Source organism: Rhodamnia argentea, chromosome 7 (genome assembly GCF_020921035.1).
Source record: "Rhodamnia argentea isolate NSW1041297 chromosome 7, ASM2092103v1, whole genome shotgun sequence".
NCBI classification, from domain to species: Eukaryota; Viridiplantae; Streptophyta; class Magnoliopsida; order Myrtales; family Myrtaceae; genus Rhodamnia; species Rhodamnia argentea.
The window spans coordinates 27,344,930-27,367,216 of NC_063156.1; the positions used below are offsets into that span (position 1 = coordinate 27,344,930).

Below are 22,287 nucleotides of genomic sequence, written 5' to 3' on the forward strand. Positions count from 1 at the left end.
TTTTAAAAAATATGTTTTATTTTATTTTGATTTTCTTTTTTATTTCATTTTTATCCTGCAACCGGCGACGGTGGGCGGGTTGGTGGCCGACAACGCAGGGCGACGGACTGTGGCGATGGACGGGGGTTGGCGGTGGGCGGCGGCCGGCGGTAGCCATTGGAACTTGGAGCCATGCTTGCTTCGTTCGAGCTTGTCGGGTTTACTCTCCCTCCGTAGCTTACTTCTGCTTTGTGATTTTTTTTTTGTTGGCTCGAGTGAGAGCGAGAAATGGCCATGGGATGTCAAAACTTTCGAGTGAGCCGTGTCATGCCTTATGAGGTCATAAGTTGCTGTATTCCGATATATGTACGCAGCCCCAAGGCTAACCCTCTTGGCAGTAGCTCGAAATCCATGTGATGATGAGAGATCGAGCTCATGGTCCGACCCCCGCTTTCACGATGGAGTTTGGGCCTATGATTCATGGTCAAGCCCTCCGTGGATCCCGACGGAGCAATAGTAGTTGAACCATTGGAAGGTAGGCGGTGGCGGTGAGTTTCCACCAACAGTTTTTGTATTTTTAAATTTATTTTTCTTTTTTAATTTCTTTCATTTACTTATAAATATGGAAAATTAAAAAAATAATAATAATCAAGTTGAGCCTTTAAGACCCATTTACAACTTGTGGGAGCTGCAGGCCAAGTCCATTTCTCTTGAATCGAATATGGGTTAAAAATGGGTTTAAATATGTACCTCATTTTTTACCCATCCGATTCAACCTTAACTTTTTGGACCCATTTTTATTCAGTCATTTATAAACTTAGAACCCATATATAACCCATTTGCACAAAATATGGGTAAAAAATGGGTCATTGAGCCATATTGACGGCTCTAACCGAGAGGAAACGTCACAATAGGGAGAGGTAGATGAGACGTGGAGAGAAATATCCCTAAAATTTTATCATCCACTTTCTTTAGCTATGTCCATTGTCGATTACTGTCGTTCGTTGCCATGGATCATCGAGGGAAGATGCTCTGGCATCTCTCTTATTCAGCCCCGTTTTGGCCGAGAAAGTCAGAAGAGCTCACAACTTGTCTGAAACTTCTTTGTTGGTCCAGATTTGGGTTATAAACGACCGTAAAAGTTTCGATCATCTATTTGAATACTCGTTGCGGCTTCATCACTAACAGTGAAAAACATTTTGACCTGATTTTCGATCAGGAAACAAACCGAGATGGAATACATCGAAACCAGATTCCATTTAAGTTTGTTATAGCAACTAACAATATCCTAAGCCGATTTTCGTTGAGGCCTAAATTTCGGCGACCCATATAGGCATTTGCAGCATTGACAATTAGGGATCAATCCCCGCCCTAAACAAAAAAATAATAATTAATTGCATATAATTATTAGGCTCATTTTGTATTAATAGTTGAGCTCATAAAATTGCATTGACTAGAGGCGGATGAAGTAAAATAAAAAATTCCTAACTTACTTGTGTCATATGGCCAAGCCCACGAGATTATACTAGCCAAAAATAGCACAGAGGGAGCTTCTGAACTTAATGGGTTGGGTTGATTCCACATAATTGCATTAGAGTTAGAACTAATAAAAGGCTTTGAACTTAATTTTAATAAGCACATAAGGATTACATGGAGTCAAGCCCATAATTGGATTAGGGAATAAGAACTTAATGAGGACTATAAATAGACTCTTAGTCCTCACAATTCATGCACTTGGTTGTCATGACCTCTCTTTTTCATCCGGAAGGGAAAAGACAAGTTTAGAGGTATTGCCCTAAAGCTAAACCAAATGACCATCGATTTAGCGAGGGCTCTCACAAGTCCATACCTCATGTGATATTTGGACTTCGTTTTTAACTCTTTTAAACATAAGGAATTCTAGGAGTTGTCACTAGCCATTTGAAACCAAACGAGACGTGTGGGGTTCGTCCTGTTTCTTTTGTAACCGGAGATTCTAGTTTTCGAGGACTCGATTACACTAACGTCTGTTAACGCCCTTTCGGTGCGACTAGCTTGAAAGGTTGTTTGTCTATGTGATCATCCAATCTTTCTTTTGAATCCGAAATGTATGACATTGCTGAGTGATCATGCAAATGTTCTTGAGGGGTTTATTATGACCCATATTTTTAACATGGAATTTATTTATGTTAGGCGGGATTGGAAGGAGCAATTCATGATATTCACATCTTCAATGAAGCCATTGGGAAATGTGATGTACAATATCCTCATCCTCCGCCAAGTTTGCTAAATTATTGATTTTTGTACATTCTTACATTATATTTATGTATGCAAATATTATGTAGTAAATGATGGATATTAAAATCATACAAATCATTTGATGCCATATAAAAAGGTAAGATATCATTTGCTAGAGTTTTAACAAGGTCCTAGACCTACATGTTATCAAGAAGTGTTCAACTGAGCCCATTCCTTGCTAAAAAATAATAATAATTAGTGAACATTTAGGGCATGCATGGCAACACTTATGCTTTTAGAAATCAACTTCTGACCAAAAGTTGATTTTTTTACTTCCACTCAGAAGCAGAAGTTGATTTTTCTACTTTTGCTCCAAAAGTCAATTTCTGATTAGAGAAATTCGTTTGGTTGAAAATTTCTACTTCTGAATCATCTATGAAAAATTATTGTTGGTGGTCAAAAAATTTCTAAAACTTCATTTTTAAACTTTTTAAATTTCCTAAAAAATAATTTTTTTACTAAAAATATTATTTACTTTTTAAAAATAAAAAATTATTAATTATTTTTTACTTCCGGTGGCCGGACGGCGACGGTGGTGGTCACAATGGCGGTTGGCGGCGGGGGGGCGGCCAACGATGGGCGGTGGTTGGCAATTGGCGGCGACCAACGGCAACATTGGTCGACGATGGGCGGTGGTCGTCGATTGGCGAAGGTGGTCACGGCGGCGGTCAGCGGTGGTGGGTGGCGGCCGACGGAGGTTTATGGTGGGCGGCAACGGGCAATGATCGGCGATTGACGGTGGTTGCGGGCGGCGGTCAATGGTGGGTGGCGGCGGAGGAGGGCAAGGTCAAAAAGAAGATGATGGCATAATGAAAAGAGGATGAGGCAAGAAGAACTTCTTGAGTTGAGAAGTAATTTTTTTTAACTTTTCAAATTGAGGGAAAAATAACTTCAGAAGTATAAATTTTTTTCAGAAATAGATATTTTTACCAAACGGAGTTCTACTTCAGAAGTTAAATTACCAAACAGATTTCTACTCCATAAGTGCTTCTAGAGTAGAAATTCACTTCTAGAAGTGTTATCATGCGGATTAGCGTTTTGAAAAAGAAGTGGTAGATTGATAGGAATGTTTATCATGTTTGGGAGCATAAAAAGAAGTGGTAGAATAAGCCAAATTATCCGTATGAAAAGCAAGTGAAAATTGTGGCAATATCAATAACTTTATGTAATTATATACTAAGAAACATTGTGAATGATACCCATTTTTTCTATGTATATCTTAAGTTCATATACATATATGATTGATATAGAAAGTTGCTAGCCTGAAATTTGACAAGATTGTCAGTTATTTCTAAACACGTGATCTCTCAATAAATGAGTGTTTTATGCAAAACACGCGATGCCGGTGTGTAGATCCACGGTTAAAATTGTTCCGTTCTTAGCAATATTGTGAGAGAAGCATTTCCCATTGACATACATTGATAGGAATGCTTATTATGCCTGGGAGCAACAGCATTAACGCAACTTCCGGAATGGAGCACACCAAGTCGGACATCTCCTATATTTTGTCCTGAGAGAGCCGAGAATTAGTGATCTTTAGAGAATCTAGGTTTAGTTTGCCATCTATCAAAAACTTTTTTGGAAATCAAATCTTCTAAATTCGGTGTGTGCAAATAAGGACATAGTGTGAAGGTTTTTCTCAGTAGGGTCGAATTGATAAAGCAAAAAACTTGAATGACACATATTTATATAGTTCATGTTTCATATTGGTATGAGAAACAGATCTAATAAAGCACGAAGAGCAAAATATATACAAAACAAATAAAAATATTTCCTTCATAAATCGAAAGAAATGTAATACTTTTTCGCAATCATCCAAAATGCAATTTCATTCTTTGTAAACTCTGGTGGAGTAAGGAGGAAATTCATATACTTTTTCGCTTCAAATTATCCTAGATTTATGGTTTTTGTATCTAATTTATTGTTTACAAATAAAATTTGTACCTAAATTTCAAACTCACTACGAAGAAAACGTGCTAAGGCGACAATTCTTTTAGTCGTCTTAGGTTCAAATTTGGTCTCCTTAGGCAAAGGCTACAACTTTTTTCATTGGGAACAATTTGTTGCCTTCGGCACGTAAGGAGACAATTTTTTTTTTTTTTGTCAAAAGCGATAGATTAATTTATTGTCAAAGGTAACAAAGCACAGAATGCGACAAATAACAACATTTTCCGTTAGGAAAAATTATCCAAAAATTCTTAAACATATTGAACTTTTGCCAATTTAGTCATAAACATTTTACTTGTGTCAATTGAGTCATCATTTTTATGTTTTACCAATTCAGTCCATCCGGCAAATTTTGATTAGAAATTGCTAACATGGACGCCGATTGTCCTACATGGCACGACTGAAGCTAACATGAAGTATTTTTAATAATATTTCAATATTTATTTGGTTTTTTGAAAAATTTTCTATATTTTTTATTTTCTTTTTCCTTCTTTTTTTTAACCAATGGCCAGCAAGGGTGGCCAACTACGGGCTAGGACCACGGTGGCCCCGGCTCGGATCTAGGGGAGGCCATCGTGGCCGCGGGCGAGGCCGCCTTACCCATAAATGGGCGGGGCTATAGCAAGGCCGGCCTCGCCCGAGGCCGGCAAGGTCCCGACAACCCTTGCCTGCAACCCTCAAGGGGTTAGTTGCCCTCGCTTAGTTGCGGGTGAGGGCCCGATAACCCCCACCGGCCACAGCAAAGGAAAAAAAAAAAAGCAAAAGAAAGAGAAAGGAAAAAAAGAAAAAAAATTAGAAAATATTTGATAATAAAGAATAATCATAGAATGAAAAGCGTCCACATCAGCTATTTTTCGCCAAAAATTAGATGGATGGACTCATTTATATAAAAAGGTTTAAGACTCAATTGTCACAATTAAAAAGTTTAAGATTGAATTAATAAAAAGGCAATAAATTTAGGACTTTTTGGCAATTTTCCTTTTGTTGTTACAAAAGAAAATTAAAGTTGTTTAAAAATCAAAAGTAACAAAACTCTTATTTCGTCATCTTGGATTGGCCAAAAAGGCGTTAAAGGCAATTTTTGTCATCTTTACCATGAATATCAGTTTGTAAGGTTCGAAAATCCATTATTTCGCTGCATCAAACATGAATAAGATAGACAAACAATTTCACTACATCAAATCCAGCAAAAAAGTAATAATATTCTCGAACATAGTTACAAGGTAGAAAGAAAATCGATCTAATTATCCGATGAAAGTCCTCTCAACGTAGTTAGGTTTTCGAGTCTCGTAGCAACCAGTCCACCGTCTCCAAACTTTGAATCGGTTTTGTTTTTTTGGTAAGGAAATAAATAAAATTAATATCAATGAAAAGTCTTTAAAATATTTTCTTTTTTGTTTGTATTCGATATAGTTTCGCAAGCTATAAAATAAAATTATAAGATTTTACATTCTAATTAAATATATCCAAATATTCAATCAAGTAATTAAAAATCGTGAAATTTAAAATCGGAATCGTAGCGATGACAGTAGGCCGGTGCCGCCGTCTCCAAACTTTGAATCGGTTCGGTTTTGTTTTGCACTGAACTTTTCTTACATTCGGAAACCGCGTTGGTCAGGACCGTCGTCGATAATTGCTATAGGTCTATGTTGACGGAGCAAGACGGCACATCGACTATTTAATGATAGATAATAATTGTTGCGTACAAAGCCAGTGTAAGCAGAATTCTCCACGGAAGCGGCTTCTCCATCTTCGATTCGGCCGTTGTAAATTTCTAAATCTGCACAACTCCGCGGTGTATGCAACATAATTCGTGTTCACGAGTCATATGTGCATATTCTGTTTAATTCGTTCATCGTAGTTTTATCTCACGTCTCTAAATGGAACTTTTCTAGTCTAAAAAAGTGCTTTTTTTTTTCCTTTCATTGAGAAGAATCAACAAGAAATCTGGCTAGATCTGTGTGTCTGTACCCTATTTTTGTACAGTTTGCAAATCTCAAGAGCTTGTACACATGTCTTGGTTTAAAAAAAAAAAAATCTGTAAAAGCCGAAGTGGACTGAAACCATTGCATGCAGCTTCAGATCTCGCCGAGACTCTTCTGGTTTCATCTGGTTATTAGCGCCTTCTCCGCGCGTCATCGGAACAGAACCTTGGAAGAAATCAACAGAAGCTTCAATGGCTGTCTTATGTGTGTATGTCTAGCTTCTGGATCCACCTCTCATGATTCTGAGTCGCTTGCATGTGGACGTAAACATACTGCATCGTCAAATTAACGAAGAGTTCAGATAAGTCAACACTGTCACTCGGATAATAATAACCATGCCAAACCCTAAAAACAGGAACCGTCGAACAAAAGGTAAGGATGATATGTAAAGAGAATACTTACTTCCAAGGAACATCTCCGACAAGCATCCAATCCCCATCTTTGTCTTCATAGGTAGGCGAATAATCAGACCCTTTGTCCGAGTAATCACCTGCGAAATACAACGGCATATAACCAAATCTATATTAGAACATCATAAGATTGTAACCAGGTTTTAAAAAATGAAAGTCTACTGCATGTATGTCCGAAATATATATGTGGTTCTTACCAATGGGGATGTTGAACATATTTTCCAAAGATTCCAGGAGCTCCGGGTAGCTCTTGTACGTCTTGAGATCCACCTTCCTGAGGTAAGGAGCACCGTCCATGCTCACCTTCACGTAGCCAGCCCGTGCGCCACCCTCAGCTATGTCGGCCTTCTTTGTCGCTGGTGGCGACAAATAAATGTTCTTCCGGTACGACCGAACCGGCGGCCACCCCACTATCGGCACCCTGCAAAATAACCGCACACACCGAATGTTATCCCCGATCTCGGTAAGTTTCAAATATCGCACCAAATTTTTTTCTTTTAAGTGTTGAACGTATTGATAATGTGTAGAGAGCTTACTTTGAAGGACGAGGGACGCCAGAGGTGCTCCTTCTCCCATCTTGTAGGACGCCAAGATTGCCCTTGGAGGCTGATTCCTCATCATCTGCTAAAGCCCTCTTCTTGTTGTTGAAAGAGGGAGACTCCAACTTCAGCGGCAGTTCCTCCTGAGTCCCGGGAAGCCCTAGTCTCAGCTCGGTCGCCTTCAGGTTGGCCTGATCACACTCGCCATAACCGCTGCTCTTAGACCTCTCCATCCTAATCTCCCCCCGATATATCACCGGCTCAGATCGCAAAGCAACGAGCCTCGAGAAGCTACGGACAATGAAGCTCGAGGAAGAGAACCCCAACGTCGAACACTCCACTGAGGTCTTGAACGAGTCCTGCCTTCTGCGTGGAGCGTGATTCTTCAAGCTCTACCCGTGTGTGGACGAGAAAGATGCGATGCACAAGGTGGGTCTGTGTTCATGCACAGCATAAATAGGAAGGCTCGAGTTGATGATCGATGACATGGATCTCCGTCTCGAGGTCATTACCTGTCTTCTCTTCTTCGTGCGCAATGAACCCCACTCGAGACGCGTCCGGTCAACCCTCCAATCCGAGGGCGCCACGTAGCGACGTTGACCCCAGTCCTGCTTGATTATTATTGTTTGGGCGCGAAGAGAATCTCTCCTCCGTGGAGGAGGTGACAGATCGCGCTGCCGGTGGATGGAGGGGCAGCGTTCGGGTGCGGTGCTGTGCTTGGGGGGGACAAAGGAGGGACAAGCACAGCCGATGGAATTGAATACTCGGGGACCAGAGTTGGACGGCTGGGATGGGGTTTCAGGAGGGCGGAGTGGGATGAGGGGCGTCGGATCTGGTGGGGAGGGAGCAAGGGCATGTGCGATGGAGGGTCCCACGTGGTTGGCCTTGATTGGATGGCATGCCCACGTGGGTTTGACGAGCTAGTGGTGGGACGAGACTGAATAATGTCCGCCTGATTAAAAATTTCGGTAGGCGTAATGCTAATGCAATAACTTTAGTGCTTTCTTTAATTACAACAACACTAACATTAATGATAAATAGCGAGATAAATGTAAACGCTATTGGTCATAATTAACCTACAGAGGATAGATTCTGAATTCGATAAAAGATAATGACATAAATAGTCCATAAATTTTGATTTAATATGCAATGTAACCCTTTAACTTTTAATTTATTCAATGTGATTCATGAACTTTAACCTGATATGCGATGTGGTCCCAAGACTTTCAATTTGTTTAATGTAGCGCCTGAACTTTTTATATATATTCGATATAGTCCCCGAACTATGTTCGATGTCGCCCTTCTAATTTTTCAAGATCGGGGATATTATTAAATATTTTTATATAGTATAGAGATTAAACTGAAAATGTACCAAAAATTTAAAAATCACATTAAATAAATTAATAGTTCATGAACCACATTGCACTTTGCGTCAAAGTTTAAAAATCATTTGTGTCATTATCCCATTCAACAATCTTGACTTTCTTATTTGACTTTTATGTGCACGCCTATATATAGTTTTTACTAGTCTCGATTCTAATTTGGAAATTTCAAGCATGCACCTTTTTTTTTCCTCGTTTTGCTTTCATGATTGGGAAATCTACTTTGAGTGAGCAAATGTTGGATCCCTTGATAATTGGCTTCGACATTTATCGTGCCAAGCAAAAGGAGATTGATTGTACGCACTCGGAGTAGAAGACATGCCGATTGATCTCGATTTGGGACCCACATGACCTCACGATTGTCATGTAATGGGTTCAACCTTATCAATAGCATGCAAGGACTCCTTCAAGTGGGAAGTGTGAAAATGTGAATATGCAAAGAAAATTGTCACGTCCTAGACATATTTGGTGGACTCAACACTAGGAAAAGTCATTATAAAGGTTGTCATGGGCCCGGTTGCCACAACATCAAATGAGAATATTATCAAAATAAAAAGCGAAACTATAACGAAAATTGAGATTATATATTGAAAAAAGAAGAAGATATCTACATGAGTTGCCGAAGATCTTATTTATTCCAATCGAAAAATTCGGTTTAGGTAGCCAACTAACTTTATGTATCGGTAGGCCCTGTATTATGTTAAAAAGTCCGATAAAAAAGTTTAAACTTATTGATAGAGAGACGCCACATGTATAAAAAAAAGTAAATAAATCTCGTAGTCAAATAAACTCTGTATTTTTTTACAAGTGTCGTTGCCCCTTCAAAGGTCCCAATAAACCAACACAAGTTTTGGAATCCAATGCTCTTGTGCCCACCACCAACACAAGAGGCCAAAAGCTTTCTTTTGCCAAACATAACACACGCTCACCGGAGTCACCCATGCCTTTCCTTGTATAGATCGGACAATTGGCATGTAGGGTCCCAACTAGCCTTTGTTACTGTCAGTTCTCTGTCTATTTGCCAATCCACTCTACCTAATCAATTGTTTCGGCATGCATAGGATTTTGCTGGAAGGCAGGTTCTAAGGTAATCCCTTTTTTTTGTTTCAACACATAATCACTGATTTCATGAAGTATCCGACGGGGATTGGATAAGATGCAAGTCGAATCCCCGGCGGCGAATCCCCGACGGCAGTGGTGGGTGGCCAAATAGGGTTAACTTTTGGCCACCTCAGAGTCGCTAGCTACGACTCCCTCTCTTCTAGCACCACCCTAGGATTGGACTATCGATCTAAGTGCCGCACCCTCGTGTCTAAGGTCATCGATCTTAAGGCAGCCTCAAATGGAAGGTCACATGTGGTCGACAAACCCCCGTTAGAGTCCACCAAAACACAATTCGCCGGAGAGAGAGAGAGAGAGAGAGGATGGCAAAGCCGGGATTGTGCACCGGAGACCACAGCAAACGGAAGTGCCATGGTCATGGTAAGTAGAAGGGATAACAACATAAATAATTCATGAACTTTAACTCAATGTGTAATACGTTTCTTAAATTTTTAATTTATTCAATATGGTTCATGAACTTTAGTTCAATGTACAATGTGGTCCCTGAATTGGGACATTATTGAACATTTTCATATAGTTTAGGAACTAAATCAAACGTTTACCAAAAATTTATGAATCATATTGAACAAATCAAAAATTTAGGAATCGCATTGTGTATTGAGTCAAAATTCAAAAATTATTTGTGTATTTTTTCCAATGGGCCAAGATCAAAATTGGAAGAGAGTGGGGAGGTGTAACATTAAATGCTCCGGACTCCCAAACTTATCGGGTACACGTGCGAGGAGTTAAATGCGAGTGGGACAGTCTACGTTGGCCTTCCTGTTCTGGCTTAGCAAGGAGGTAGTTGGGCAAGGAAGAAGAGGCCAAGACCACAAGAGCGTTCATCCCCACTTGGTCCTCCTTTTCTTGTCCAAGGACAGCGTCGATCATCACGACGAAGACCACGATGAGCAAATGCTCGACATGTCACTCGACTTTGCATGTGTGCTAAAATGAATTCGGACGGCCGTCTGAAAATTTGATGGATGGATTCGCATTAAACTCATCGTTTATGGAGATCCAAGCTCGTTTTAATAACTACGAGAATGTTCGGGACATTTTACTAATTGCGTCCCGACTCTTTTATCCCATTACATTCTAATTCTTATTTTTCGAAGCTCCATACAAAGATACTAATGTTGTTTAAAACCCTGCATTTCAGCCTAATCTTTTATGAAGGATGCACAAGTGTGGGGGCGTTTCTTTGTTTCCCCCCCAAAAATTCTTGGAATGCAAACTGCAAATTGTAAATTCAGAATCCTCGTTAATAAGTTCGAACTTTGTAAGTTAGCAATTATTGAAAATTTAAGATTTTTTTTTGTGACTCTACCTATGAAGAAGTGCTTCGTTGGAAGATTTTTGTTAATTTCTCTCAATGTTGTAATAATATTGTTGACTATATATAAAATTACCTTGAATGATATAACAACCACGATTGAATTTTTTTTTTAGTTATTAGAGGCTCTAATATGTAATTAACATGAATTGAGAATTCCGTCTTTATAATTCTGTTCAAAACTTCAAACGAAGAAGAGATTCATATGAAGTGGGATATGACTTTAATGAATAATTTATAGGGCGAAAATTATCAAAAAAATTTAAACTTATTATTGCAATTATACCAATTCAATCCTAAACTTTTTTTTTAATGATTCAGTCATAAAACTTTTGTAAATGTGTCAATTCAATCCATTCAAAAAAATTTGGCCGACCGGTCGGCGTCATAATATTTTTTTTTTTTTATGACCGAGGTTCCGCGCGGCCGGCGCATTTCACTCAACACGGCGGTGGAGCACGACTAGTCCTCGGGAGGGGCTGCGCGAGCCCACCACCACGATCCCTACTTAAGACAGCCCGAGGAGTTTTAAACCCATGAAAATTTTAACTCAACTCGATTTTTTCATAATATTTTAATAGTTATTTTTTTGATTTTTTGTTTTCTTTTCTTTTTTTCCCCTTTCCCCTTCCTTCTTCTTCTTCCAGCCAATCGTCGGACCTCGATGACTAGCTGGAGAGATGATTGACGAGGCTCGTAGGGTGAGGCCGGCCTCACCTAGGGCTAGAGAGGCTCGCCGGGCCAAATCTAGCGAGCTAGGCTCGGCCGTCCATGCCTGGTGACAACGAGGTCGAGCCTTGCCGTGGCTAGATTGGTGAGGCTAGCTAGAGAAAGAAGAGGAAAGGGGAAGACAAAATAAATAAATAAATAAATAACTATAAAAATATTTTGTCATCGGCAGGTCAAAATTTTTCGGATGGACTGAATTAGCACAATTACAAAAGGTTTTAGCATTGAATATAAAAAAATTATTTGGAACTAAATTAACACAATTGCAATAGATTTATCACTGTTTTTGGTAATTAACCCATTTTTAGGAAAATCTACATATCAATCTTACACAACCGAAGAAATTCACATCGTAGAATACACACTTTACTACCGGTGAATGTAGTGTAACACCACTTGTAGCGATGTCCGATGTGAAGTATAACACCTTCGACCCAACAAATAAAAAGGTTCCAAAACGTGTGATTGACAAGTCGACAGCATGGAAATGAGTTATCGCCATTGCACATTGATGCTCCTTTGCCTTATTTGTAGATCGCGGTCGACATCGACGTCATCTTATTATAACACTTAAATACCAACCAAGCCTCGATCCAATAGTTGCTTTTAGTTGAGCCGACAGTATCCTCATTTACCTTCTCTTTATAATCCTTTTGGCCCTTTGATCCTAGGCCAATTCCACATTTATATACATTGAGAGAATCAGAAAAAAATTTGAGTTATGAACTACTCATTTATCTAATGACTTAATGTGCTTTGTAGATTAGTTTTTAGAGGTTCTAGAACATCAAGATTCCTTTTTGAGTTTGACCAACTTCTTTAATTGACCCCCTACAAAATGATTCTTCTTCTCCTCCTTTCCTTAATGATTTGCGTTGGACATATCCTTAAGTAATGATCACCGACCCAGTGAATAAAGTAACGTGCCTCAACTGATGGATAATCATTGCATCATTATTTTTCACCCAAAGAGAGAGGGAAAAAAAAAAGGGAATTTAATTACATTAGTGAATCGATTAATTGCATAATATCTCATCACTTAATCTTATTTGTCGTTTATTATGCTTAGGAGATCATGATAGGTGGGGTCCGCAGGGAGACACAGAGATTCTCTTGTGGAATGGGCGAAAGAAGTATGAGGATTAAGAAGTGTACAAAAGTTGGGCTGTGAAATTTGATGGGATAATTGTCCAAAAGGTCGTGAACCTATTTCACGGCGGCCAATGCAATACTAAACTTTTCGATTTGGCCAATTTAGTTCAAAACTTTTTGAAGATTTGCTAATACAGTTCTTTCGGCCAATTATGTGATGTGATCACCGATTTGGGAAAATTTCAAATAAGAGCCCGAAGTACTCTCATTTATTTTTTTTCAAATGAAGGCTTAAAATGGCATAGCAGGTTTCAAATCAAGACGTGAAGTGGCAATGAAATTTCAAAAAGTGGTCTGGCATAAACAACATTTTCGTCATTTCCCTATATTTTGAGTTTTCTTTTTGTTTTTAAAATTAAAAAAAAACACACACACACACGCACACATAGAGATGGGACGGCTGCCCCTCCCGTCTATGGCCGCCGCCTCACCACCGGTGGGGGTTGGCGAAGGCCGATAGGGTCGCCGGCACCCTTTCGAGGACCCGGAGGCCCTCTCTCGAATCTAGGCGATGATCGAAAACCTCTGCCCAAGACCGGACAGGGGTCGTCGGTCTTCGCCTTAACCAATGCGGGGGTCATCGGGCCTCCCCTGGTCGTGGTCGGGGCTTGCGAACCCCACCCGCATCCGAGAGAGAGCTCGATCCTCTTCCTATTTCAGCGAAGGCCGGCGACTTCGTCGACCTTTGACACCCTCCCGCCTCGTGTGTGTGTGTGTGTGTGTGTTTTTTTTTTTTTTTTTAAGAAATCGGAAAAAAGGAAAAGAAAAATAAAAAATCAAATAAATAAAAATGGCGAAAATGCCCTTGAAACTAGGTCCTTTTTTGAGACTCCATAGCCCTTCAGGCCTTCATTTAAAATAAGGTTCACTTCGGATCCTTGTTTGAGAAAATGATGGCACTTCAAATCCTTATTTGAAAATATATTCACTTGAGCCCTTATTTGAAAAAAAAAAAATAAGAGCACTTCGGACCCTTATTTGAAATTTTTTTCCCTACTTTTTTTATGTGGTATAGCTAATGCTGCCGTGGGCGATTTTTTCAACTTTTAAAATTTTCGAAACTTTTTTTCTTTCTCTTTCTTTTCTTTTCCTTTTTCCCCCCTTCGCCAAAGCAGTAGGCGAAAAATTAAATCACTATACAGAGAAATGATTTAATGGTTAAAAAAAGAAAAAGAAAAATATACACTTTAATGGGAAGAGTTTGAATTTTGCTAATTGCGTTTTCATATAATTGTTGCGCAAAATAGATTTTCGGTATATTTTTAGGTGAAAATAAAAAAAAAAAAAAAGAGGAAAAGGAAAGTGGGACGGCCTGCAAACGGCGCACATGGGACACGGTTCCACGGCGAGGTGACAATGGGGCCAACACCACCAGTTCACATGTGGGCCCCGCCCCCCCTCTCTTACCGGGGAAGCCCCGATCGAGTGAATCTCGGCACATGCTACTGCCCACCCTGCGGCTCCCACGCATTTCATCCATTTTTCCCATCTTTTTTTTTTTTTTTTTGCCTTTTAGGCTCCGAGTCATTTACAAAATATTCTCTTAGAAAAATGATCGCTTAAAGTTCTTGCCCAAAAAAACAAAATTTTTTAACGAATTATATTGTCATTCTGCCACAAAAAAATATTTGGACAGAAATTATATTGACTGATTATTTGGAACAGGATGAATGATCATTTTAAGAAAAAATATCTTTTAAATTATTCATTTTTCGAGGAACAAACGGAGCCTTGTAGATTGCTTTTTTTTTTTTTTTCTCTCGTCCAAGGGCAAACCCATTTAATCAAGAATTGAATTCCGTGTCTCGATCAGTATCTGTTACCCAGTAAATCACAACCGTTGACATTATAGGTTTCATGTTGGCTCCACACGCGGGTAATTTTTTAACGGCCGTGGTTTGCTTGATTCACCAAGCCCGGCTTCATTACGAGAGCGAGATCCCTGCGGGGCTCGCGAGTTGAGGTTCGTTGATTTGGAAGAGCGGGGGTCGGATGATTTAGCTAGTGTTCTCTCTTCCCCACCAATAAAAAAGAGTTAACAAACGAACATGCTCTAACATTGAATTGGAGAAGATTATTCAATTTTGTTTGGAAACCATTCTGACTGGCTTGCTTCTCCAATAATTTATCTTCGTACCATCAAGAATTAGCAGCTCTATACTTGGAAAAACATAGGTTGTATACAGCCTCTAAGCTCAAGCAAATAACATATGGTGGACCGTCACATGGACCACAAAACTCAAATTATTGACTTGGAGAAAATTATTGATTGCAAACGCTTCGAGACAGCATAGCATGGCTTACAAAATTCCTTGGCTCCAAATCTGTGAGCGGTCAAAAAACCCTAAATTTAATTAAAAGGATGAGAAGTTAGGTATATAGCCATGGATGTGCACTGATTGATTGTTCCCACCGTGGACCATATAAAAATTGACTGCGAGGAGAATTAATTCGTGGATGGAAGAATTTAATTAAATTGACCACTCTTTAGCCTCGAGCCACTTATCAAAAACTAGGTTTTCAATTCGTGTCCTGCAATGAGGAACAAGGGAGGTCGAGGTGGTGTGCTTGATGGATATGGGTGAGAATGTGAGTGAAGATTTTGGAATTGCTGATAAATATTTTTGGGATTTCGGGTTATTCTTTTCTCTATTCGTTTTTTGTCAGAAATTAGTGACGGACATTCCAGTTACGTTGCTCAAGAACTTCAATAATGTATGCATATATAGTGCATACCATATGGGCTATTGACATAATAATTGAGTATTAAACCAGGTATTCATCTGCAACCTTAAGCTTTTAAAACAGTTGGTAGTGGTCTCAACCATCATATTTCATCGAGTCAATGAGTAGCCACACCCAAGATATCAACAAGAGGAATATTTTTTTTTAATGAGATTATGGCAATATTTTAATAAAGCAAAATAAAATTTGATACAATAAATACAAGTGTTCAAAAGTTTATTCTTTTTCGTCTCCAGTATAAAAGGGTAACATCGAACCTTAGGTTTTTCTGGTGATTTTAGCTTGAGTATATTACATTAGCCAGTGGAAAAAACTAAAAATTAATTCCATTGCATTTTCATACGACAATGGCTAATTAAAAACCTCCTAATGTTACCATGAATCTTATGTAAGTTTATTGAAATATATATATATATATATATATATATATATATATAGAGAGAGAGAGAGAGAGAGAGAGAGAGAGAGAGAGAGAGAGAGAGAGAGAGAGAGAGAGAGAGAGTATAATGACATTTTGGAGGACTATTTTTTTACCACTTATATTTCTAACTTAAATTAGTCAATATCAAGAACATGGAAATGGTTTATGTTAATCATGTTTTATCGCCATTTTTTTCTATATTTATTTAAAAACAAAAGACTCGTTCGATATATGCGATGTCAAAATTAAAATAACCTTTTTAAAGGCGAAAAAGATCTATTAATAGCCCATCTAGCTTGAGTCTCGCTAATTCTACTTCTATAAATTAGTGGTAGTAACTAGAAAGTTTTTGCTAAAAAGAACAAAAAATGGGAAATTATAAAAAGACATAATGTTCTCAACTCAAAAAAGGAAATGATTAACTAATATTTAAGGTGACAATTTTGTAAATATTTTCTATAGTCAATCTTTTTTTTTTTTTTTTTTGCATAAGTAACCCTTTATAAGTACATAATGAGTATCCGATTTGGGTACTTTGACCTTTTTGTTACGGATTTTTTCTCGGCTTTACTTAATTATGTTTCCTGTTCTTAAATATCTTACTAGTTTATTTTTCTGATGTAAATATTTCAATTAATTAATTTTTTTTATTTTTAAAGAAACCATGGGAAAAAGAGAGATCTTTCCAAAAAATTTAAGATGAAAATAGACTTTTACGCCCCAAAAGTCGAGGGCATTAAAATATGATGAGGGATTAATGATTGCGACAAAATAAAAGTTCGGGGGATAATATGTAATAGCTGAAAGTTTAAGGACAAACGTGCACTTCGTTCAAAATTCGAGTGAGGGAAATTGGTGTAATTTCTTAAAAGAATACTTACGAGATTAATTACTAGAATTGACACAGGTGATGGGGGCATAAAAAATTTTTGGCTCAAGAACTTGAGGTTACTTGTTCAGATTTTACGGACCGCATGCAATCGGAATCACCTGCATAGATCAAAGGCTTGGACTTAATTGATTTATAGAGTTTATAGGGCGTTCCATAAGCTCTTTTGTGCTCTCAAGCTTTCGAGTTTTGAAAAAAAAATTATGTATACTTGTAGAAATCCATTAACCAAAAAAAAAAAATTGTACGATCTACGCATCACCGCGTGGATCAGACTCATTTGGACCGTTGATCATGCAGACTTCAAGACCTACATAAAAATGATTCAGATTATATCAGTCCACATGGTACCATGCACACCAACCAATAAAAAAAGAAACACCAAGCAGCTGCACCCATATAAGCGCCACATAGAGAGAGAAAGCGAGAGAGAGAGAGAGAGAGAGAGAGAGAGAGGAGAAATGATGGAAGTAGGACTGAAGATGGGTGGGCAGCTGATGCAGGGCGAAGAGAGAGATCAGAAGAAGCAGCATGAAGAAGCAGAAGCAGAGGAGAGAGAGACAGAGCTGAGGCTAGGGTTGCCTGGTGGCAACAATGGAGGATCCGGATCTGATCAAGGACCAGACCACCAAGTGGTGGTGGGGGCAAGGAAGAGAGTCTATGCCGAGACTGAGGTGGACTTGAAGCTCAACCTCAATCTCTCTTCTTCCTGTGCACCACCACCACCACCACCATCACCAGGCTCCGATCCAAATGACCAGACCACCTCGTCGCCCAACAAGCTGGACAAGAAGACCCTCTTGCCTTGTGCCGCTTCTGATATTCCTGTCAAGCCTCCAGCTAAGTTAATAAAATTAAATTATCTGCATCAAGTACCATGATTTCATTTTCTCTTTCCTCCTTTGCCTTTGGTGTTAAAGGCTTTTCAAGAGTGTTGGTCTCTCCTTTCCCTTTTCTTTGCTTCTGCTTTTCTTTTCCTCTCTCAGAGTTGCTTCTTCTTTTCATTATTATTTTTTTTTTGGGGAGGTTTGCAAGTGATTATAGTGGATTTCTCAGTTTCATGGGTTGAAAATGTGATAAAAGAGAGAGTGTAAGGTAGTATAGATCTCACATCATGATCAAAATCTGGTCTCTCAATCTGTAGCTAACCATATTGTAAAAATTTAAAAAGCATAAAATACAGATGATTTAGTACTTGTTTGTTCCTCTTATTTAAATTATTGAAGCGCTAGAACGCTAAAGCTTGTTGAAAAATCTCTGTCTTGCTACATCAAAACTGTAGATGAAGGAGGCCATGTCTATCTTCTTGCACAATCATACACTCTTCCTGATTGACATCACACAGTGCTCCAGAAAAAGTACAAGCAATTCATGAATTTCATTGTCCTGTTACTTGTGATGAAAATCCATTGGTAACAATGAAACGATGTGCACTCTCTTTTAAGGGCCCAAGTGGTGGGTTGGCCGCCAGTCCGGTCGTTCCACAAGAACATGGTGGCGGCACAGAAGAGCAGCACCGAGGACACGAGCAGCGTCGGCGCCGGCGCCGCCTCCTTTGTGAAGGTAAGCATGGACGGCGCCCCATACCTGCGTAAGGTGGACTTGAAGATGTACAAGAGCTATCAAGAGCTGTCTGAGGCGTTGTGCAAGATGTTCAGCTCCTTCACCATTGGTACTTAACCAGCCTCAATTGACTTCCATTATTACTTTCATTTTCAAAAGGGTTTCTTCTTACACATTTGCTTTTGAGGAAAAAAAAAAAAAAAACCTATAATTCTTAAATACCCTAAACCAAAATTTAGCAAAAGGCTAGCACAAAATCTCACTTGTCACCCAAAGAAAAATGACATAAAAGTACATTAGCTACATAATTTCGAAACAACTCTTACTTCACCTTTTTTTTTTTTTTTTTTGGCGTTCTTTAAATGTCTCGTTCCTATTTTTATACCAAAACAAATCTGCCCATCTATTAAATGAAAAACTCGCATGCATGTCAATATGTGATTGATCATCCAAGAAATAGACCCTAAACTAGAATAGTCTTACATTTATTTCATCAAGATTGACACATTAATTTTTCTGCAAATGGAGAATTACCAAAAAAAGTTATAAATTTATTGTAATTGTGCAAATCCAATCCTAAACATTTTTGTTGTCAATTGAGTTCTAAATCTTTTTATATTTGTGTCAATTCAGTTTATCCGACTAATTAATTTTATCTGAAAATTGCTGATATGGACATTAGTACCCCTATATGAAATTCCTGTTGCCTGTGTGAGTGGTGTTTTCATGAGTTGGTTTGAAGGAGGATGTGAATCCCAAGGAGTGAAGGATTTGATGAGTGAGAGCAAGCTGAGGGATCTTCTGAATGGCTCTGACTACGTTCCCACCTATGAGGATAAAGATGGCGACTGGATGCTCGTTGGCGACGTTCCCTGGGAGTAAGCATTTTTCCATTTTTTTTAAAGACTAATTTTCGCTATTCTTTTGGAAAAAGAAAATTAATTTCATATCCAAAAAAGAAAAAAAAAATGCAAAGAAAAATCTAAGAATTTCCTACGCTTTGGAACAGACTCACGAACCCATTTCTTCATTTGGCTTTTACAGGATGTTTGTTGACTCGTGCAAGCGCCTCCGGATAATGAAAGGGACCGAGGCGGTTGGGCTCGGTTAGTACATGTTTATCAACTTATAAATAGGTCATAGCGCATGTAATTCTAAGTGGTGCCGTTTCATTAAACGACGCCGCTGCACATGCATTTTGGCCAATTTAGGCGCCTCTTTTTTTTTTTTTTTGGGGGGGGGTTTCTTCATGTTTATTTCTTCATTTTGTTTGGTTTTAATGTTTTGTTTTTTTCTTCTTCTTTTTTTGCTGCAATATTCAGCTCCAAGAGCCATGGAAAAACGCAAGAGCAGGAGGTAAAAAGAAGTGTGTGGATGACACACAGCCTGCTCCTTTGATCTGGGGGTTGAAAGACAGCACAGATGGATTGAGCAGGTGGTGATTTGAATGTGTGTGTGTGTTTTTTTTTTGTACCAAGTTGTCTTGCGATAATTACGTCAAAGTTTGAGAAATATGTTTATGGAATTCATCAACCAAAAAAAAAAAGGACCCCAAAAAAACTTTATGACTCTTTTTTATGTCCAAAGACTCGGTTTTGTCTTTGCTTTGTCTCAGTGTAAAAACCTGGGTTGTGTGGCTCTAGCCTAGTAATAACATGTACCTATGTACTGTGCTTCATTGCAGCTAGTGTGCTTTGTTTCCCATGATTTCCCCTTTAGCCCAATTAATTTTTGTCAATTTGTTCAAATTCATTAGTGGTTAGTTTCAAGATTTTGTGTTTGATGTTGGGTTTTTAGCAAAATTGGAATTGTTGGGATAGGAATTATTTGTGGACGGTATAGAGAGAGCTAGGAACATGTTTGATGGCATCTTGGAGGAGGGAACATGAGCACGTGCTCTTTTATTGGAGCATTTACTCATGCTCAATTTCTTTTTTTCTTTTGGGCAAAATTTATTGTCATACTTTAATCCAAAACCCAGGAAAAGAAGAAGAAGAAGATTTGGAATGCAGAGAGGGGGGAGAGATCGATTTCTATGTGCCAATTAGAGAGTTACTGAATGGACATTATCACAAAATTTGGACCAATAGGTATGGACCAATGGTCCCTTGTTATGAAGACATCAAGGGTAGTGAGTCATAAATGGCTACGATGGTAGCTGGCAATTCCCATATTATATCGCTTGCCCCCTTTTTTTTTTAATCTTTTTATGATCCACATGATCTTAATTATTTAGTTGCACTTGCCTCTCTCTTCCCCCCTAGAGGTTACTATAGCATTGACATAGACAGGGAATGAATGGATGATGGAAAGTGGAAAGTGTTCATGTCCCTTTTTTTTTAATATATTAACGAGGCATTTGACACTTTTTTAGCATACAATTAAACCCTATTCGATGTGGTAGTTTTCCCCGACAACACGCCGGGTAATTATCTGAGGCAAATAAATTTATGCTCCTAATGGTAGTAGCCTCAAGAAAATGTGCAAAGTGTTGATAAGATGAAAGGGGTAAGAATATGTATTGGTGTAGTTTTGTTGACTTACATATCCGTCTGGGATTCGATAAGTTGTATCTTATGGTGCGTTCATTTCCTGGAAAGACCTTTCTCTGAATTAGTTTTTTTGGACTTTCACGTATATGGTTCGTGGAAAATATTTAGTTAAGAAAAAATTTTATGGTCGAAGAAAACGCTCGTATTTAAATTTAGGAAAATGAATTTCCTGAATAAAGAAAATCGTTTTCCCAATACATAACAATCACATACGCTCAACGGTTTCTTCGCGGTAAAATGAAACAAACGGTCCCTAAACTTTGGCTCAATATACAATATAATCCATGAATTTTTAATTTGACCAATATGATCATTGAACTTTAACTCGATGTGTAATGTGGTTCCTGTACTTTTAATTTGACTTCTATGGTCTCTGAACTTTTGGAACATATTCAACTTAGTCCATGAGCTTGAATCAATGGAATGAGTACATTGAACATCTTTTGATAGTTCAAGGACAAAGTTGACCATGCTCCAAAAGTTCATAGAGTTTAGGGATCACATTGCACATTAAGTTAAAATTCAGAAACTATATTAGTCAAATTAAAAGTTCATAGATTATTTGTGTGATTATCCCTTTCTTCGCCTTCTCTCATGATTTTTGATGCGCTTTTAGGCACACCGCCAACTAAATGAAAACTAATTATTTCTCTTTAAAAATGATTTTTACGAATAACATTTTTTTTAGCATGAATTTTTCGGTGGAACAAACTCATCCTCATTTTGGTGTTTGACGAGTATCGTCATCCGCATGGTTAATGCGGATGTAAATTATATCAACTGAAGGGCTTAGATAATATTTCCTCTGTATACATAGACAAAAACAAAACTAGCAAAAGCAAAAAACAAAAACAAAAACAAAAGCAAAAACAATCGCTTGACCATTGCCTCTATCGTTGGTATTCGGCGAATGTCCTAACTGTCTTAGGTGATTTCTCATCCTATTCTATCCGATCTAAAAATTTGGATCACCAAACACGACATTCATCGAAGGAAAAGTCTAAATACACAGCATCAAAAATCCTTTAAGTACTTGTTCTGCTCATAACGACTATCGAAAGCCGCAAAGCAAAACTAATAGCCAGCATTAATTTTTTTTTTTTGTTCAACTTTCTTTTGAAAAGTTACATTTTTCCAATCAGGTTTTTGTTGGGATTGCCCCCACTTGATCAGTTTCGGCGATATTCCTCCTGAGAATTTCGGAATCGGCTTCAATGTGCCCTTGCCATTGACTTCGGCCGCCGTCACAATCGATCGTTGACCAAGCGGTAGCACGCAAG

The 22,287-nt window shown here is 38.5% G+C and overlaps 3 protein-coding genes across 4 annotated transcripts in view; 1 reads left to right on the plus strand and 2 right to left on the minus strand.

Moving 5' to 3' along the window:
• Positions 1 to 16,063, minus strand: part of LOC115752071 (NADH dehydrogenase [ubiquinone] flavoprotein 2, mitochondrial) — a 37,038-nt gene extending 20,975 nt beyond the window's left edge. Inside the window, exon 1 of the mRNA XM_048281624.1 lies at positions 16,045 to 16,063. The gene's annotated coding sequence lies outside the window, so the exon portion shown is untranslated. The remainder of the gene's footprint in view (positions 1 to 16,044) is intronic.
• Positions 6,102 to 7,597, minus strand: LOC115752072 (auxin-responsive protein IAA1-like). Its single transcript, XM_030690122.2, has 4 exons — positions 7,135 to 7,597; positions 6,796 to 7,019; positions 6,591 to 6,678; positions 6,102 to 6,460 (listed from the first exon to the last, which is right to left on the minus strand). Exons 1-4 carry the CDS (start codon positions 7,368 to 7,370, stop codon positions 6,403 to 6,405), a joined length of 606 nt encoding a protein of 201 aa, XP_030545982.2. The 5' UTR covers positions 7,371 to 7,597; the 3' UTR covers positions 6,102 to 6,402.
• A 1,253-nt stretch (positions 16,064 to 17,316) lies between the features above and the next one.
• Positions 17,317 to 20,021, plus strand: LOC115752069 (auxin-induced protein AUX28-like). Of its 2 annotated transcripts, none has more exons than XM_048281622.1 (5): positions 17,317 to 17,736; positions 18,338 to 18,564; positions 19,198 to 19,333; positions 19,500 to 19,591; positions 19,778 to 20,021. In XM_048281622.1, exons 1-4 carry the CDS (start codon positions 17,354 to 17,356, stop codon positions 19,564 to 19,566), a joined length of 813 nt encoding a protein of 270 aa, XP_048137579.1. In that variant the 5' UTR covers positions 17,317 to 17,353; the 3' UTR covers positions 19,567 to 19,591; positions 19,778 to 20,021. The 2 variants fall into 2 exon arrangements, with proteins under 2 accessions (XP_048137579.1, XP_030545980.1); XM_030690120.2 differs by having other exon boundaries at positions 19,500 to 19,561.
• Positions 20,022 to 22,287: the final 2,266 nt, after the last annotated feature.

Bases quoted from the DNA above. Each gene is read 5' to 3' on its own strand.
- LOC115752072 (XM_030690122.2), bottom strand. From the start codon at position 7,370: ATGGAGAGGTCTAAGAGCAGCGGTTATGGCGAGTGTGATCAGGCCAAC. The intron at 6,679-6,795 runs GTAAGAACCACA...TGTATTTCGCAG, and splicing joins TATGTTCAACATCCCCATTG to GTGATTACTCGGACAAAGGG. The intron at 6,461-6,590 runs GTAAGTATTCTC...TTGACGATGCAG, and splicing joins GTCGGAGATGTTCCTTGGAA to TATGTTTACGTCCACATGCA.
- LOC115752069 (XM_030690120.2), top strand. From the start codon at position 17,354: ATGATGGAAGTAGGACTGAAGATGGGTGGGCAGCTGATGCAGGGCGAA. The intron at 17,737-18,337 runs GTTAATAAAATT...CTCTCTTTTAAG, and splicing joins CCTGTCAAGCCTCCAGCTAA to GGCCCAAGTGGTGGGTTGGC. The intron at 18,565-19,197 runs GTACTTAACCAG...GTTGGTTTGAAG, and splicing joins GTTCAGCTCCTTCACCATTG to GAGGATGTGAATCCCAAGGA.